This window comes from Alnus glutinosa, chromosome 12 (assembly GCF_958979055.1).
Source record: "Alnus glutinosa chromosome 12, dhAlnGlut1.1, whole genome shotgun sequence".
In the NCBI taxonomy this organism is placed as follows: domain Eukaryota; kingdom Viridiplantae; phylum Streptophyta; class Magnoliopsida; order Fagales; family Betulaceae; genus Alnus; species Alnus glutinosa.
The window spans coordinates 26,522,654-26,542,371 of NC_084897.1; the positions used below are offsets into that span (position 1 = coordinate 26,522,654).

A 19,718-nucleotide genomic window follows, 5' to 3' on the forward strand; every position below is an offset into this window, starting at 1 on the left:
TATAGTACTTTTCAGTAGCCCGAATTATGAAAAATAGCTGGATTATTTAACGAAACTTCATTTACTAAACAATATTGCGTTAGTGGTGGACCTTTCAATTTCTTTTGTTTGTTTGCTATTAATTAATTTAAATGAATTTGATTGGATATTGTTGTTTGCTAAATAATGAAATCATGAATATATATGGCTCCTCGGACTTTCATTTTTCCAAAAAACTTCAAGTTCTTCAACAAAAAGGCTTATTTTGAGAGAAGGAGAGAGCAAAGGCTATATATATATATATTACCAAGTGTTTGAAGCATGCATGTTAATCTCCTTGCAACTAATATGTAATTTTTTATTGTTTGTACCATTTCAAATGTCCACTAATTCATGCATACACATGCAAAGAGTTCCGTTAATTGTCTTAGGGTTGTGATACATGCATAACAAACAAACAATCTCAAAATACATTGAGGTGAGACCATCAATTATTGAAAATAGATGCCATCAAGGATCGATTCGATCTGCAGCAACAAGTACAACGTACGTCATGTTGCTCATGTCGCAGGATATTGTTTGAGATTGAGGCGGATAATATAGGGAGAGACAAAGGAGCCACAATACAAATGATCTCCTATCTTGATCCCAGTCGTAACTATTGGCAATCCAGGATCAAGGTAGTAGGCAGTAGGTTTTCCTGCCAAATCAACGGCCAGAACCCCGCCATTCTTCTCCATATTTGGTCTCCCAATGTACTTCTCCATGATTGCTATGCCCTTCCGAATGAAAGGGTATCTGAATGCTAGATGCCATGAAAGTGTAGGTTCCTGCACTCAGTTTTTGCACAAAAAGATACACATGAAATTGATGTTAGGACTTGGCTAGGAGCACTAAAATTCATCCACAAAAACCAACTTGCTTTTCTCTATTCCAAAATCAATAAAGTATAGAGATATTTTGTTTCAATCAACATTCCTAGCATCAACCGTAAATGATTCTTATCACCATTGCCATTATATATGTGAATAACAAATACTAGCAAACAGTAGTATTTTTCTCATCCTCTCAGCTTAATTAATTCAGTCTAAATTAAGGATTCTTGGTTTTGGATTCTATTCAAATATGTTAGATTATATATGTACGGTCAAACCCTAACAACGAGATGCGGGAATGACGAGCATGTATAAGAAGGGGAGGATCCTTTCACCAGGTACCTATTTATGCGTACCTCCCTCTGTCAATTTGCATTTCTTCCTATCCTTTCTAATTTGAGTGTCAGAGTTGGTTTTGCCGGACCATCGTGAGACCTTTTTAACTCTTTTTCTAGTGGTTGGCAACTTGGCATGCGGTCACTAGTTTCAACAATACTATTAGGTTAACCATTGTACTGCTAGGTTAGCATGAATTCTATGTATATACTTTTCTCGGTGTAATTCAATATACAATCCTGTCATTCACAACATACTATCACTGATTCAAAAGCAGGAGCATCAGAAAGAAAGAACTGGTTTACCGTTGGGAATGCAATCCAGTAGTGGCCTTCTCCATCATATCGGATGTTGTCAGGCACGCCTGGTAGATAATCGACAAACTTCTCTACTTTTCCTTTTTCCTTGCCTTGTATGATATATTTTCTACACCTTCTCCTGCATTATAAGTAACCCATTTGAGGAATCATCAAAACTTTGACAAATGCGAAACCAAAACTAAACTAATTAAACTTTCATTAATAGCAAACATACACTGGGGTTTCACAGAAGATCACATAATTTTGATCGGGTGAGACTGCAACACCATTAGCAAAGAAAAGGTTGCGGACCAGCACCTTGGTCCTTCCGGTTGCAGGATCATAGCTCATAAGCCTGCCATGGGGCTTACCCTCCAAGTAGTCCCAAATGAACTCGCTTATGTTATATTTATATGAAGCATCTGTAAAATAAATCATGCCATTCTGTGCTACATCCACACCGTCTATCATTCCGAATTTTTGCCCCTCAGCCTTATCTGTCAATAGCTCCACCATACCTTCTGCCGTCACGTTCAGTAGACCCTGTTTACACTCCATTTTTCATTAATATAAATAATTATTAATCATTGACCAAAAAATACTATAAACTACATTTTTAATTTATAACTATCTCACAATGTGAACATAATAATCGTAATCAGTCATTGATCTTTATTAAAAAAGAAAAAATTATATTCAAAAATTAGTTGAAGCTGTCATTTCTGAATTATAAGATAAAAATATAATACATAGCATTACCATTATAATTATTCTTTCTTAGACTCTTTAGTTTCTTTGAAAGTTGATCAAAAGCTAAATATTTTGGAGTTTCTCTTATGCATGATGGTTTTATCCATCATATTGGGTTATGGCCATCACTTGTTGCATTCTCACTCAACTTTAACCTTCATGATTTTTCTCCGGTGTAGAGAAGTGCAAGTTATCTGTCTAATTAATTTGAGTTTTTTTTTTTTGGTTGATATGCTTGTAGACGGTTCTATTTTCTGTTGTTACGCAAGTTGTTATATAAAAGAGTGTAATGCTTCAATAATATGCGAGTACTAACTGCTAAAAAAAGACAAAAGTCCCACCACCCAGGCAGAGGCTAGAAAAGCACCAAATAACTCTAGACATGGTTCACATCTTGTTGCTAGATGGCCGCTTAATTTTCACTTTGTGTTAGGAAGTATTCCCACTTTGTCTCCTTTACTTTCTTATGTATGTTTGAGCAGTGGCAAAGACCATCCTCCTTTACAATTTTCTCTTTCTCCGTTTTCCTAGGTAAAAAAAAACAACTACTCTAGACATACCACTGATAATGCTTATGATCATTGCATTCGCATCTCATGGTCTCACTCCCTTGCTTTTGTCATCATCTTGAAAGTTGAGACTAAGAAACAGACAGACGGGGCCTAATATAAATTTCTTTAATAGTGAGAGGACGATCGATGACGATGAGTTCAAAGAACGTGATCGATGCTCGGTTCGATCTTGATACTACCAATGGGTTAAAGTCCAAAAATGGTCCGGATTTCTTCTTCATCAGAATATTTCTTGCCTTGGAAAGTGATAAAATCGATCGTTGTGCTTTTTGAGTTTAATTATAAGATTAGTTTTTCCTTTATTTGCTGTCAGGACCATCTGTCACGTTCAAAAAAATCACATCATGGACAAAGTTGTCAACGTACAAAAGAAAACAAAATCAAGAGTTATCAAAAAAAAATCCTCTTCTCAGTGGTGTTGCGGTTCTCCTGCCCCCTGCCCCATTTCGGAAAACCCCACCTTGCAGATCGAGATGGTCCCGGGAATTGGGAGTCTATCGCAATCCACCCTCTCCAATCTCCATGCTCAGGTTGATTGCGCGGGATCTGATCACCAACGCGACTACCTCCTCTCATCCAATAGAGAGTAGCTAGGCGCCGGCTACAAGCTAGAGTCCCCTACAACCAACCACAATATGGGAGGAGGTACGGTGGTCGATCGTTAGGGTGGGTTAGGGTTCCTCATCCGTCATCACCCACTCTCCGTGTTAGGGAGGTTACGACGAACCTTCCTTCACCCTCAATAATCCTCATGACCACTTTTGCGGGGCAAAACGTAAGTTAGGCGCACCTATTGGCGAATGAAAAGTCCCCTTGAATGAAGATGTACGTACTGGGGCCCTTCCAGGAAGAGAGAGGGTGGGTTGCAAGAGACTTTCGCGCGCCGGTAGATTGCTGAAGAATCTCAACAGTACTATTTGTGAAGAAGATTTTCTCTACCACGTGCTCTCCCATTCTTTCTTTCATTTGTTTTTTTCCTAACTTCTAATTAGAAAAAGATGCACATGTGACAACATTTGATGGATCTTATGTGACTTTTTTGTTTTTTTTTTTGTTTTTGTATAAATAACAAATGGGGACAGAAAAACTAATCTAGCTTATATCTCATAATTAATGTCAAAGACTAATTTTATCACTTTTCAAAAGCTAATTAAGAAGCTTCTAAAAATGTTTTGGTAAGCATGAAATCATTTTTTGTTTTTTTATTGGAGAGAGTTTCCTTCAAATTAAGTTAAAATAAATTTCCTTTAATCTAGGCTATAAAATTATCATATGTTTTTTTGAACACATGAGACACATTCTTTTTTAATAACATTAATAGAGAGAGAAAAATATATTAAAAATGCATGTGTTTCTTATTTGCTATTAAAAGGGCATATATTTATCACGAATTAATAGATAGATGATAATTTTATGGATTAAATTTAAAAAAATTCTTCAAACCCATATTGAAAAAAACATAGGCTCATTTGGCAATACTTTCTAGGATAGTTATTTGCTTTTTAATAAAAAAAAAAAAAAAATGCATTAACAAACAACTTCAAACATATAACATTCACAAACTATTTTATCATCATGTTATATCATACGCATAACCAAAAAGAAAAAACTTATTCTCAAAAGTTTTAACAAAACGAGAGTACCAAATTACTATCTAACTAGGCTCAATTCTATCAAAATATAAATTAAATTTATTTATTTTTATAATCTATTTTTTTTTTGGATAAGCTGTAATTTATTATAGTTTTAAAGATCATTTATTCCTATCAACGTAACTGGTGACTTCCCAAACTCAACTGAAACATGCACCCAGACCGGAGTGATGTGGCTACAAATATCAACAAGTCCGCGCATAGAGGGCCTACCTTTGCGGCGTCGGCGACAATAAGTTCGTTGTTACGTCCAACAGCGATTCCCAAAGGTCTTCCGCCGGTGTTGATCCACTTGTGCACCACCGAGTCGTTCACCGTGACTCGGTTGATCCACCCGTCAGCACAGCCAGTGTAGAAGACTCCGGAGCTGGGATCATAAGCAATATCTTCTGGGCCGACCAAATGCCCAAAACCCACGCGCTCAGATCCTTCTAGCATGCGACTGTTACGTGCCGGGGCGGCTATGACATGCCGAGTCAACTCGCCCGGGGGCAGAGGAGCCGGGTCGAACGTGTCGAGTTGGTAGAGGATTGTTGCAGCGACAACGGGGACCAGTGCTGTAATAAGAAAAGTGAGGGGCCATGAGGTTTCTCTTTTGGAGATTACGTTAGACGCGCTGTGTAGGGAAGCTGAGTCGGGGCTTTTTGACTCGGACATGGTTGGGGACTTCAGTGACTCGCCGGTTTCAGGAAATGACGAGATATCATGAATTCCGTGCTATTCATGGACTTAAGGAGAGCCATAAAATAAAAGTCAAATTCTGATCACGGATATTTATTACGAAAATGATTGACGTATTACGTGATTATTGTAATTTATAGTAAAAAATGTCGGCACTAACAAATTTGGTAATTTATAAAAATTAAAAATTAAAAAATGGTAAATAAATTTAATTTTTAATAATCCATCAATTTGTACATAAAAAAAAAAAGATAAGTTTCTTAATCCATTAAGAGGCACATTTTAAACAAAAATCATACATTTTTTGGGAACTGATTGGTACGCTACAACTAGTACACTTTTCTCCTCACATGAAGATAGGGTCTATGCACTAGACTCATCCTCATGTGAGGAAGAGGAGTGTACAAATTATACACATGTTAAAAAATGGCCATTTCCCATTTTTATTGAAAGGACAAAAATCATATCTTATCCACAGTTAATGTGCCTTGAGAATCTAACTGGTCAGTGGGAATTGTTCGCGATAACGTGACTCTGTGCGTGCAGTAGTTCATTAAATTGACCAAAAATTGGAAAATGGAGCGTCACTGCCTCAGGGATCTGTCCACGTTGTGATCTGACAATATTAATAGATAGTAGTGGTGATAGAGAAGTATGCTGATTTCGGATGGATCAATGATCATGTTGCAGTGAAAACAGTACCGTTTTTCACTACAGCATGCCCTCCTAATAATAAAAAATGTATTGAAACTTAAAAATTATAAATAATAATTATAATTAAAAGCTATTTGTATGGTTTTGAATTAGTTTGGGGTGGCCGAAACCGCTCTCAAAGGCTTCGGGAATGGCTCGGCCACCTCCATATCGACCGTAAGGGGTAGTTGAAAACACCCCCAGCCCTCGGGAGTGATTCGGCTACCCCAAAACCCAAACTTTTGTTTTTTTCTCTCTTTTTTTCGCCTTTTTGGGGTGGTTGGCCAAAAATGGAGTGGCTAGCGACCTCTTTTTTTTTTTTTTTTCTTTTTTTTAGTTTTTAATATTTTTTTTTGTTTTTTGTTGGACTACAAAGAGTGTAAACCCAAGTATAGGTTTTCGCAAGTAATAATTCTCGGTAAGTACGAAATCGATCCACAGGGAATGGTAGATATTAAGTTAAATTCTTATTATTGTGCAGAAAAGTAAATTGAATTGATTTTTTCACTAAAAAGTGAGCAATGGATAGATAATAAACTAAAATAAAATTAATTAAACTAAATTAATAAAAAGAAAAATTAAAAGAAAACACTAAGACTTCAGGGATCTACCTAGCAATTTATTACATATTCTTGAGACATAATATAAAATAGATCAAACATGGGTTGATTGAGAATTTGATTTCATAAACACGACACAATAAATTAAACATTCAATATATTTTCGAATCATATCAAATCAAACAAAGTAAGCATTTTATATAAACAAAAATCATAAAATTACTATCAAATAAAAATCATCTCAAAATTTAATCATTAATCTATGAAGAACAAATAACATAGTCTCCAATGATGGAGCTGGGGGGTAGCCAGTAGGGGTCATGGCCCCCTCCCCCCCCCAACTCCTTTGATTTTTTTTTCGTGAGGGGCAGCTAGAAGCTTCTAGTCGATGCTTTGCATCCTTGTTGCAAAAAACCAGAAATAAAGTAAAGAGATACAGCGAGGAGAAACATCAAGAAGAAAGTAGGGGTGGTTGGAGTGATCAAAACGAGGGCCTCCATGAAACTCCATATGCAGAAAAACACGAGAGAGAGAGAGAGAGAGAGTGGAAGATAAAACTTAGAAGGATCCTCTCCGCTTTTTCTTAAAGGTATGGAAACTTCAATCTGAAGAAGAGAAAAAAGAAGGGAAATTAAGCTGATAGAGTACACGTGTGCGAGCAATCTTTGAGTCCAACACTGACATGTTATTCTTTATGCTTTGAGGGATATTTTAGATTTTTCCATTTTTATAAAAATTTAATGTTTTATATATTAATTTAATATTTAAATATAATATATTTTTCATTTATAATTTGGTCTCCCTATTTCAATACAATGATAAAAATAAAAAAAAAAAATTGGCCCCTCCCCATACCAATGGCTGGCTCTATCCCTGATAGTCTCAATAATACATAATAAAAATACTAGGCTTCACCCCTAGCCTTAACTAAAGATTTAACCACTTATGTTTATGAAAATAAAAAATAACAAACAACAAAACCGGTTGAGAGCCTCCATAACTACCCTTCTCTGTTTCTTCTCCTCTCGCTTCTCTCCCTTTGGCTTCTCCTGCTTCCCTTTTTTTTGCACAAGCAAAACATGATATATATATAGATTAATTTGCTAGGTCTTTCGATGCTGCACACATGCTTTCTTGATTCTTTCCTTGTTTAAGAATTATTGCAAGTTTGGCCCTTCATGGAAAACAAATCATGTATCTCGACAATTAATGCAGCGCATGACTTTTCCATGTCTCCATACATGTGTTGGTGAGTTATGCATGGAAAGAGCTGATTAGGCACTAATCCTTTCATGGAAGGAAATATGTGTGAGTTAGGTCCCCATAAATCTGTCAAGTAATGAAAGAAAATCAATTGCCTTGTTATGGAAAGAGATGCTTTTCTTATTTTTCATGTTTTGTTTTCTTCTACGTGGGCCTATGAATTTATTCTTTATTTCCTTGGTCCTCCACGCGTTTTTTTCATTCATTAATTTCCTTATTCCTTTTGCTTTACCTTCCATTTATTTTCACGGCTCGGCTCGGCTACTTTTTGTCCACTTCTTTCTTCTTTTCTTTTGGTCTTCTCTTTGGTCCCACCAAGTGATCCAGCCGCTTGAAAGCCACAACCATTCCTACAAAAAGAAATACAATTCATTGCATTTATATCAATTTAAGCTTAAATTGAATAATTAAACAATATTCCCCAATTAAGTATTAAATGCAAGAATTATGATAAAATATAGTATGATAATGCTTATTTTAATAGAGAAAATATGCACTTTTAAGCTATTATTATTTTTTATTAATTATTTTTTAAAGCAACATTTTTTAAGTGAAAAACGATGCCATTTAGTAGAAAACGATACAATTTTCCACTACAGCATGTAAGTGGTAGTTTTCACTACCGCATGCAAGCCAGATCCATTTCAAATTTGGACCCACGCAAATAAGTCAGTATCAATTGTGAAATTTGTGAGAACAAGAGAGATAAACGGTGTGTTTGGTAAATTTTTTGGTTGTGGTTTTGTATTTTAAATAATTAAAAAAAAATTGTTGATAATTTAAGCTTTTTTGTATGAAAAAGTGAAAAAAAAAAATGTTAAAAAATAATTTATGTAATATAAAAAAAGTGAAATAATTGTTAAAATATTATTAATGTGATATAAAAAAATAAAATGTTTTGAAGCTAACTTTAATTTCATGCGTTTCTTACATACTTTTTAACAGCTTAAAGAACACGTTACTTTAAGGGTTTGGTTTATACAAATTTTCAATAATAAATTTTTGTCCATATAAAAATTATACATTTAAAATTTATTATTTAGACTCTTGGAGCGACAACTTGGTAACATTGTAATGATTAATTATTTCTAGCCAATATTTTCAAACACGGTATATTATGTTTTCTTTTACCATGTTTCATATTTAATTATTTAATGTAAATCCAAAATCTTAAAAGGTAAAACCAATTAACATGTACATATAAATATTTTCTATTGAATTATTTGATAGAATAGACCGTTTTAGATGGAGATTTGTTTTATACGAGATTTTTTTTTTTTTTTTTTTTACATGTCTACACAAGAAGGGATGAGAAATTCGAACTAGTGACTTCCGTTTCATGAGGCGTGGTCTCCAACCAATTGAGCCATCCCTTGAGACGTTTTAGACAAGATATAGGCTAGTAGTATTAACGCCTTGTTGCAATTTGCTCTCATATCATATATATATATATAATAGGGAAACACTTAGAACATTGCATGATATTGTGACAAGTGGCGTCTTGAAATGCTGCCAAGTATTCATTTTAAGTTAAACGGTGAGTTTAGGTTTGTGTTAAAATGTGATAGTAAATTCAATCCCTATTTGCATGCTACATAAAAAATTGAATCCCTATTTTTTCTCTCTCTCAAAAAAAAAAAAAAAAAACCCTATTTTTGTGTTAAATATGGGTAACTAACTCATTTATGCATCAGTTATTTTTTCCTAATAATCAAATACAAAGCAAAACTCTTTTAAACGTTAACCCACCTCACATGCGTGCAGTTTTATTCTATAAAACAAAATAATTGTATTTGAAATCAAATACTAAGGAAAAGATGCGACCATTTTTTTTTTTACCTACTAATAACTGTATCTGAAAAATGTGACAAGTGTCATTGAGTTAAAAACAACTGAAACTCTCTCTTCCCAAGACGTCAGTTTCGGATTTGGCTTAATACACCATACTTCACACTTTCACTTTCACTGAAACATCGCTTCCCTTCCCATTAAACGTAATCTTGAGATTGAACGTCATTTTCTTTTGCATTTTGCATATATTGGCAAGAAGAAATATTGATTACCCTACTCAAGAACTGCAATGAAGAAAAGTCAAACAGTAAAGGAAGGTAACCTCTTTGGAAACATTGGCTATATTATGTAATCATCGGCTATCAAACGGTACTCTCCCTCTGTTTGTAGATTGTGAGGATCATACGTATTTCAAGATTATATGATTGTTTATTTTTTTTGTTTTTTTTTTTTTTCAACTTGTAATTTGTTGTGTTCTTGCATATGATTTTCTGTTATTGTCTTTGTTACCAAACCAAGTATTCTAGCGAATTCATAACCATTCGTTCATCTTCTTCCTACTGCTTTTTTTTTAAAAAAAAAAAAAAAATTATCCTCTTCATTGGGTCAGGACTACAAACAACCGCTGCACTATTTGCGTCAGATTTATCCGAAGGGTAGTTCTCTCCAAAATTTGCTTCTTATAGCAGAAAACAATTCAATGAACCAAAAACTTTCGGCCTTTTCCGATTAAATTATGTTCAAAGAAGGTATTCCCTCTCTCTCCATTCCCTCTCATGAACATGAATATGTTTCATTTTGTTTGTGAAATATTTGGTTGAGGTGTTCTTTATTTGAAATGTTGTCTTCTTCTTTTTTTCATTTGTGTGATTTGACAGATTTTTAGGCATTTTTTGTAAGTACATTTTATACTTTTAAAAGCAAAAGAAGGAACAAAATTATTTCATTATTATGCAGCAAAGGAACATAAATACTTTCCAAACACCAAATGAGATGTTAAGTGAAATATTTTATTTTATTTTATTTTGTATCCATTAAAAAAAAAAAAAACTTTGTTTATTTTGCTTTGTATTTTTTAAATGTTCAAAATTATATTGGTTTTATTTATATTGAAATATAATATGTATCACACCAACAATATCAAATATTCAAACTAATTGTCTATTAATATTTGATAATCATAATCCAGGTTTTATTCTTGCCATTCATTTAATTTAAAACTACACCTATGTGAGCAATAATGTTAACATGTTTTAATTTATATTGATTAAACTGAAATTAAGGGTCTTATATTTTAATTCATTTGAATGTTTTAGGTGATTTTTTTTTTCTTTCTTTTATGTGATGCACTTGATTTCCAGGTTTTCTTCTTGCTCCCTTTGTTTTTTTTTTTTTTTTTCTTCCCTCTATACTTCGTTTCATGTTAAACTACTCCTGTAGGGACTATGATTTCAACGTATTTTAATTTATATGGATTAAACTAAAATCAAGGATCTTATATTTTAATTCATTTGAATATTTTATGGAATTTTTACCAATTGGTATGATTTACACAAATTTTTAGGCATTAATTTTTGGATTTTTTTTTTAAATTTTTTTATTGCGAAAGCAAATGCCATACGTTATTTCATGATGCCATATGTCAAGCGTTTCTTTTTAAGTATAAAACATTTCACTAGAATTGTTGCTAATTAACAGTTAACTGCCTATTCAGTTTTTAAACCAATTAAATGTTTAAAGTTTAAACATCGCATTTGTCTGTCTATTTCTTTCTTTTGCTTAAATTATATAAAACTAGATAAAGTGAAAACAAACTCTGTTTCTATCTTAATCAAACAGTTTATTTTTTTTCTTTGGTTTTTTTTCCAAGGACCTTTGGGCTTCTTCTTCTGCAAAGTTGTAGTGGCCGGTCTCTACTTAAGAACAAACTTTATATCAATTTCAAGATAAAATTTACACTATAAAATCACATTTCCTATTTATGGCTCTCTAATTATGCATTTAAACTTTTTATTTTTGAATTCAATATTGTAATCAGAATTACACATTGCGGTGATCGATACAGTTATTTTCATTCTTTTTCTTAGATTTGTATTTTGTTTCTTAAATTAAATGTAGCATTCTAATAGAATAACTCAAAACTTTTTTTTAAACTACTTTATACATTATCTATTACTTTTTAAACATAAGTACATGACAGTTTTAATTCGTAAAAACCCGCGCATGATGCGGGTTATATGCTAGTTACTATTAATATATGAGATATCACCTAATCTATGGAGCCCGAATGTTCGAGTAATTAGGTGGACTGTTTGAAATTTATTTAGGTAGATGGACTACATAATTTACTGTCTAAAGTGTTAATAATTCATACAGTAAAATTGTTGGAGACCTCTATCTATAAAATTGTCATTTATTTTTTAAGCACGTGAACATACATATTTTTTTTAATAGCATTAAAGAGTGGAGAGAAAATCTATTAAAAAAAACATGTAACAGTTTTATAAACAGAATTTGAAAAACTTCATCAGACCCAATTTAAAAAATAAATGTCTATCCAAATGTGGTTCTTTGATCCTATGAGATCATAAGTAATTGGTGTAAAGTTGTAAACCATTTTGCCTTTGTTTTAATTTGCTTTTAATGAGAACACACTGACGTGTATGGTTAATTTAAAGTGACATGTTTGGTTTTATACTAAAATGATGTTAGGGATGTTATAACTTTTATTAGAAATTCACGTGATAATTCATAAGTATCATGCGATACTTATGATGTCTGTTACTAAATATTTTAAATTGTCACGTGACGATCTATATGACATTTACTACGCTTGCAAACTAGCATAATAGTCCACGTGACACTTATTAATACGTTAGTAAATAAATGTGTTCACGTAAATACTCATTTTTCATCAAATGTAAACTATCAAGTGAATTTATAAAGAAAGCAAGAGCTGTAGTACCGAACACTTTTCTTTTTATAACATGGAACACAATGCTCACTTACAAGTTCCATTTTGATCCCAAATTTTTTTCAAAGATTTTGTTTGATAAAGCTTTTTCTATTGCCATTTTGTTTTCTCTTTCAAAAGAAAAATATTTATAAAGGACATAAAACACTTAAAATTAATTTTATTTTTATGTCCCATTTTAAAATACCTTTTCAAATAAAACATTTAAAAAGCATTAACAAATTAAATCATCCATAGAGTACTCCATTTTACTTAATAAATAAATAAATAAATAAAATTTGATGACAATCAAGCATAGTACTCTAAGATTAATTCCATTTCTTTTTAAATTTTCACCGGTGTCTATGCCAACAGAGATTTGCAGAAGCAGTAGAGTTTCTAAAATTGATGCCATTCCAAAAGATTTGTGCCTTCTCTTACATATCAAATGGGATACATTTGTACAAGACAAGTTCCTCGGCAACGGGTCATTCGGCATCTCTGGATTTCACTGGTAGTCTCTTTTCACCCCGCAGCTACTTGGTTACTGGTGCGTGTATTCCACGCGCCTGAGAGCTTTTCAACCCAATAGGCGTGTGGATTTCATGTCTACTTCCTCCACCTTCCTCCGCTTCGATTCCCGGTGATTCCAAACGGTTCCGGTGTGTCCCATTGATGAGAGGCCTCCCCTTGGAGGTGCGTGGTACTCACGCGCTTCCAGAGATGGCTCTCACCCATCTTCCTCTACCGATCGACTGTTGTTCATCTTACTACATTTGTTTTATTGGGTGTTTTCCTTGTTTGTGATACTTTTCTTCAACGGTTTTTGGCAATGTTTGATATTTGGTTTGGGCTTTTTGAACCCTTTTGCTATTTGTATTCGCTTCGCGTGGCCCTTGGAAAGGTCCAACTTGTTTGTGATTCCTCTGGAATCATAGGTAATAATCATTGCTTGTTGTTATTTTGTGTTTGTTTTGTTTGGCTGCTTTTTCCGTTGGGGAAGAGTTTTTTTTGTTGTTGTTAGGTTTATTGTTGGGGAGCCCACCCCTTATTTGTCTGTAGGATCATCCACTTCTTATTCTTTTTAGATCAGAAGTGAAAATAATCATTTCTTATAACCTTTTTCTCAATCAATTAGATAAAAAAAAAAAAGATGATACATTTTTATATGATTAAACGAGAGGTTAGTTTTGTTAGAGTCGATTAGATAGGGAAGGACCTGATCTCTCCTTCTCTGCCTTAACTTAAGGGGTCTAAATTCAATAAAGGAAAATGATTGGGACATTACAGTTTATATAAATTTACGTAACCGTTTAAATTTTATAAAAATAAGTATAGTAGAGATTGCGTTGTGGCGGATCATATTTTAATGGCTGATGTTATAAATGTCGTGTGCATTGTTACATTAATTTGTAAACGTGATAAGTGTCATATAGATTGCCATGTGACCGTGCATATTTTAATGATTAAAGTGCAGGGCCAACTTAATAGATTTTGAGGTCTAAGGCGACAAATTTAAGTGGGGCATTTTTATATTTAATTTTTTTAATTTTTTTTTCCAAACGACTTGCAAAATTCATATATGTTAAGAGACATTTAGTTTCAACAAATATCATATTTTGTGTTAACCTACGTATAATTCTTTTTATGTAGAATCTAGCGCAAAATGAAATTTGCTTTATTATAAAAAATATTTTAATGAACGAACTTAGTCAATATGTTGGTTTTAAGTTCATGGAAAATTATAAGTTTGATAACTGTTTTAGGGGTGCAATTAATGTAATTTTCCATTTTTCTTTCTTTTCCTCCTTAATATATTGGGATTCAATTCTTTATGTATTTATTTTTTTATGTAATTGAGGCCTTAATTAAGAGCACTGACTAACTTTTTTGTCATAATATTATTTTTTTTTCCATAATTTGGGCCTTAATGAAGTAGCATTGACTAACTTTTTTTTTTTTTTTTGTCATAATTGGGGCTTTAAATTTATTATTATTTTTTTATATAAAAGGAAATCTAATTATATTATCACTATTTAGGACGTTATGTAATTATGGGCCTTAGGCGATTGGTTAATTTGTCTAAGCATTCAAACGGCCCTGTTAACGTGATAAGTGTCGTATGGACTATCAAGTTAGCTCATAAAGAATTTATAGTAAAAGTTATAGTGTCCTTAACAACACTAATCGAGATCCGAGACATTATTTTCCATTATTTTTTCATGCTGGGCTCTGCCTAAACTCTTTTCTTGGTCCATTACGGCCCATCAGGCTATGATGGAAGGCATACCTTGACAGCTTGCTTGGGCTCATGTTCCTGCGTGTTCGCCGGGCTCGAATGGTTTTGGGCCAAAATAGTACTCAGGTCCGGAGTAGCCCAAATTATAGTTTGTTTCGTTTTACATCTCTTTCTTAAAAGGAGAGGACGACATTGCTGCAAAATATAAAGAAAAATTTCAAAAGTAAAAACAAATTATATTTTTAATCCCTTATAATATCTTCATATTTTTTAAAAGAAAATAATATTTTTACCAAATTCGTATCATTAATTATTATTATTATTTTATCAATAATTGTGTCATTGCAAACCATATAATTTTATTTTGAGATGAGAAAATATTTACAATTATATAGATCACAAAAGCAAAAAATCAATATTATAAAATAACCAATAAATGAAATTGCAATTGCTTAGTCACCAAAAATTTATCGAGTTAGTTATTGGTTTCAAATAGGTAATTTTGTCAACTTAATGTTCAATTAATTATAAATATGTTATCTCAGATCAATCAATTAATGCCACGTGACTTTTATTTGACATGACATGTTTCAACTGTACGTGTCACATGGTACAAATACTTTAAATTAAAAATACTTGAATTTTCTCTTATTAACCTTACATATGAAAGAAATAAATAATATTTTTTTTTTAAAAAAAAACCCTCCTATATATTATGGACAGAAAATTTCTACAAATCAGTTTGTATGAAATTTCATACAATTCACATAAAAGAGTGACATGTGTCCTTTAAACATGTGAGAAACACATTTTTTTTTTATTAATACTATTAAAAAAGTATGTAAGAAGTACATACTATTAAAATAAGCATATGCCAAGGGACACATGTCAATCTTATATGTGGGTTATATAATATTTCATACAAATCAATTTGTAGGAAAATTCTGTCCATATATTATTTTTAGTATCCTCTCGTTAAAAACAAATTAAAACAAAGGCTAAATGGTTTGCACGAATTACTTATGATCTTAGATGATTAAATAATTTGGAAAATCAAATGACATACTTTCAATTCAAATCATTGATCATATAGATTAGAGACAATTAATGCTTTCAATCCCAACATAAGATTAATAAATAATGATTCTAGGACCTACATTTTTAAACTAATTCCTTGCTTTTGGGGGTAAGTAAACGACATCCTTTAGTTGACCCACAAAAGAAAAATAAATAAATAAACAATAAATAATCCCAAAATCCAAGTAATATATATATATATATATATATATATATATATATATATATATATATATATATATATGAAACCAAAATCAATCGGATGTCACGTTAATCCAATTGAAAACCAGCAAGTTGATAACGATAATGTAGTCTAACACGTCACGTTTGTTTTAAATTAAGGACATGTGTGCATTTATATAATTAACACGTCAAGGATTCTAATTAAATCGGCATCCACCCAAGTTCCGACGGCTTTAGACTTCAACAAATAGCTATTAGCTAGAGTTTAACTTATTAAGCTAATTATATATGCATAATGAGTATACAACGATTTAATTAGGACTTTTAAAAGTGCAAATAAAATTATAGACTTTACTTACATTACACGTAAAGTTAGTTTTATATGGAGGGGGTAGAATGTATGACTAGACAAGTAACAATTATTAATCAAAACTAATCGTTTATCGCTACTAACCACTATTCGCATGCAGATGCAGCATGCAGATGCGGGCAATTGCTCTTTTATATATATATATATATATATAGGGTTTCATCTAAAACAAGAAGCTTTTATTTTATTTTATTTTATTTTTTAAAAGAAAGAAGAACATATGACTAGACAAGTAACGGTTATTAATCACAATTAATCGTTTATCGCTACTAACCACTATTTGCATGCAGATACAACATGCGAATGTGGGCTGCGTCTGCATACTCTTTTATATATATATAACTATCCTCATGCAAATGCGGGTATGCAGATGCGAGCCATGCCCTTATATATATATATATAGGGTTTTATCTAAAACAAGAAAGCTTATTTTATTTTTTAAAAGAAGAAGAAGAAAGAAAGAAGGTGCAAAATGTTTCAAAATTGTTTAAAATATGTCATAAAAGAGGTTCAAATAAGGCTAAAAACACTAGAATAGATCCAAAATGCCCATTACTTGTTAGGCGGTTAGAAGTGCAATTTTGCCATCAATAACAGTGATTAGTAACCGCACGCCTAAGCGGATTGATGCGATTACCAAAAAAAAAATAATCACATAATGCAAATGCGATTATAGGCAACAACCGCATCCGCATGTAGAGCCTTAGTAAATTATTAAAATCCAGATCCCCAACATTAACCACTAGACTTGTTAGCAGACTGGGCAACTAATTGTGAGAAGACCCTTTTTATAAAGCACACCTGTCTAAACATGTGAACCCCTAAGGAGTCCCCTCACACTTGCAACTCGGGTTACTATCAATCGAGATATGCAAGTGCACCAAAATTTTCACATTGAGTGAACAAATTATAAAGTTGCTTGTAAATGTCGTATTTTACGTTTATTCCTTATTAGGTGATATTATTAAACTTTATATCAAAGATTTTAAAAGGTTTAATTATAATTTGAAGAGTTATTTTTAAATAATAGCGTAGATACAAAGCAAAACCAGATCTATTATTTACAAACATCACATTACTTTGTTTATCATTTTAAGTATTGTTTTACTCATTAAAATACCCATGCACCCTAATGCAATGATTGACAATCTTTGGCTCCATGCTCGCATCTTCAAACCAAGACAATGTGAAACTTAATATTCGTGATTATCTTTATAAACTATCTCCTTTATATGGATTACTTATCTTTTCAATATGAGACCGAAATTTTACGGTCAAATATTTTTGTAAGATTTGGACAATTTAAGAGAAAAGTTTATGACACTTATTTGTTCGGACAGATAAATCCCACACTATAAACTGTTGGAGCGGGTGAATCCTCCGGTCCTCTTTTTAGGCCGTCTCAATTTCACAATCCTCATCCCTTTTTAAGATTGAACATGCCTTCGGCACTTGCTGGTTTGGTTTGATAAAACTTTTTTCTTCTTCCTTTTATATATATATATAACTATCTGCATGCAAATTCGGTATGCATCTGCATGCCCTTTTATATATATATATATAGGGTTTCATCTAAAACAGGAGAGCTTTTTTTATTTTATTTTATTTTTTAAAAGAAGAAGAAGAAGAATAATATATGACTGGACAAGTAACGGTTATTAATCAAAACTAATCGTTTATCGCTACTAACCACTATTCGCATGCAGATGCAGCATGCGGATGCGGCATGCGGATGCGGGCTGCATCTGCATACCCTTTTATATATATATAACTATCTGCATGCAAATGTGGGTATGTAGATGCATGCTGCATGTGCATGCCCTTATATATATATATATATATGCCGCATGTGCATGCCCTTTTTATTATTTTTTTATTTTTTAAAAGAAGAAGAAGAAGAAGAAAGAAAGAAAGAAGGTGCAAAATGTTGCAAAATTGTTTAAAATATGTCATAAAAGAGGTTTAAATAAGGCTACAAACACTAGAATAGATCCAAAATGCCAATTACTTGTTAGGCGGTTAGAAGTGCAATTTTGCCATCAATAACCGAGCGGATAGTGATTAGTAACCGCACGCCTAAGCGGATTGATGCGATTACCAAAAAAAAAAAAATCACATAATGCAAATGTGATTATAGGCAACAACCGCATTCGCATGTAGAGCCTTAGTAAATTATTAAAATCCAGATCCCCAACATTAACCACTAGACTTGTTAGTAAACTGGGCAGCTAATTGTGAGAAGACCCTTTTTATAAAGCACACCTGTCTAAACATGTGAACCCCTAAGGAGTCCCCTCACACTTGCGACTCGGGTTACTATCAATCGAGATATGCAAGTGCACCAAAATTTTCACATTGAGTGAACAATTTATAAAGTTGCTCGTAAATGTCGTATTTTCGTTTATTCCTTATTAGGTGATATTATTAAACTTTATACCAATGATTCTAAAAGGTTTAATTATAATTTGAAGAGTTATTTTTAAATAATAGCGTAGCTACAAAGCAAAACCAGATCTATTATTTACAAACATCACATTACTTTGTTTATCATTTTAAGTATTGTTTCTCATTAAAATACCCATGCACCTTAATGCAATCTTTGGCTCCATGCTCGCATCTTCAAACGAAGACAATGTGAAACTTAATATTCGTGATTATCTTTATAAACTACCTCCTTCATATGGATTACTTATCTTCTCAATATGAGACCGAAATTTGACGGTCAATTTTTTTTGTAAGATTTGGACAATTTAAGAGAAAAGTTTATGACACTTATTTGTTCGGACAGATAAATCCCACACTATAAACTGTTGGAGCAGGTGAATTCTCCGGTCCTCTTTTTAGGCCGTCTCAATTTCACAATCCTCATCCCTTTTTAAGATTGAACATGCCTTCGGCACTTGTTGGTTTGGTTTGATAAAACTTTTTTCTTCTTCCTTTTATATATATATAACTATCTGCATGCAAATGCGGTATGCATCTGCATGCCCTTTTATATATATATATATATATATATATATATATATATATATATATATATATATATATATATATATATATATATATAGGGTTTCATCTAAAACAGGAGAGCTTTTTTTATTTTATTTTATTTTTTAAAAGAAGAAGAAGAATAATAATATATGACTGGACAAGTAACGGTTATTAATAAAAACTAATCGTTTATCACTACTAACCACTATTCGCATGCAGATGCAGCATGCGGATGCGGCATGCGGATGCGGGCTGCATCTGCATACCCTTTTATATATATATAACTATCCGCATGCAAATGCGGGTATGTAGATGCATGCCGCATGTGCATGCCCTTTTATATATATATATATATATGCTGCATGTGCATGCCCTTTTTATTATTTTTTTTTATTATTTTTTAAAAGAAGAAGAAGAAGAAGAAGAAAGAAAGAAGGTGCAAAATGTTTCAAAA

The 19,718-nt window shown here is 32.3% G+C and overlaps 1 protein-coding gene across 1 annotated transcript; it reads right to left on the minus strand.

Moving 5' to 3' along the window:
• Positions 1-377: 377 nt before the first annotated feature.
• On the minus strand, positions 378-5,204 carry LOC133852482 (protein STRICTOSIDINE SYNTHASE-LIKE 6-like). The gene is made up of 4 exons (XM_062289245.1): positions 4,677-5,204; positions 1,725-2,032; positions 1,496-1,628; positions 378-809 (listed from the first exon to the last, which is right to left on the minus strand). Exons 1-4 carry the CDS (start codon positions 5,118-5,120, stop codon positions 540-542), a joined length of 1,155 nt encoding a protein of 384 aa, XP_062145229.1. The 5' UTR covers positions 5,121-5,204; the 3' UTR covers positions 378-539.
• Positions 5,205-19,718: the final 14,514 nt, after the last annotated feature.

Coding starts and splice junctions, on each gene's coding strand:
- LOC133852482 (XM_062289245.1), bottom strand. CDS start 5,120: ATGTCCGAGTCAAAAAGCCCCGACTCAGCTTCCCTACACAGCGCGTCT. Junction 2,033..4,676: donor TTGTCGCCGACGCCGCAAAG/GTAGGCCCTCTA, acceptor GAGTGTAAACAG/GGTCTACTGAACGTGACGGC. Junction 1,629..1,724: donor ATCTTCTGTGAAACCCCAGT/GTATGTTTGCTA, acceptor CTTATAATGCAG/GAGAAGGTGTAGAAAATATA.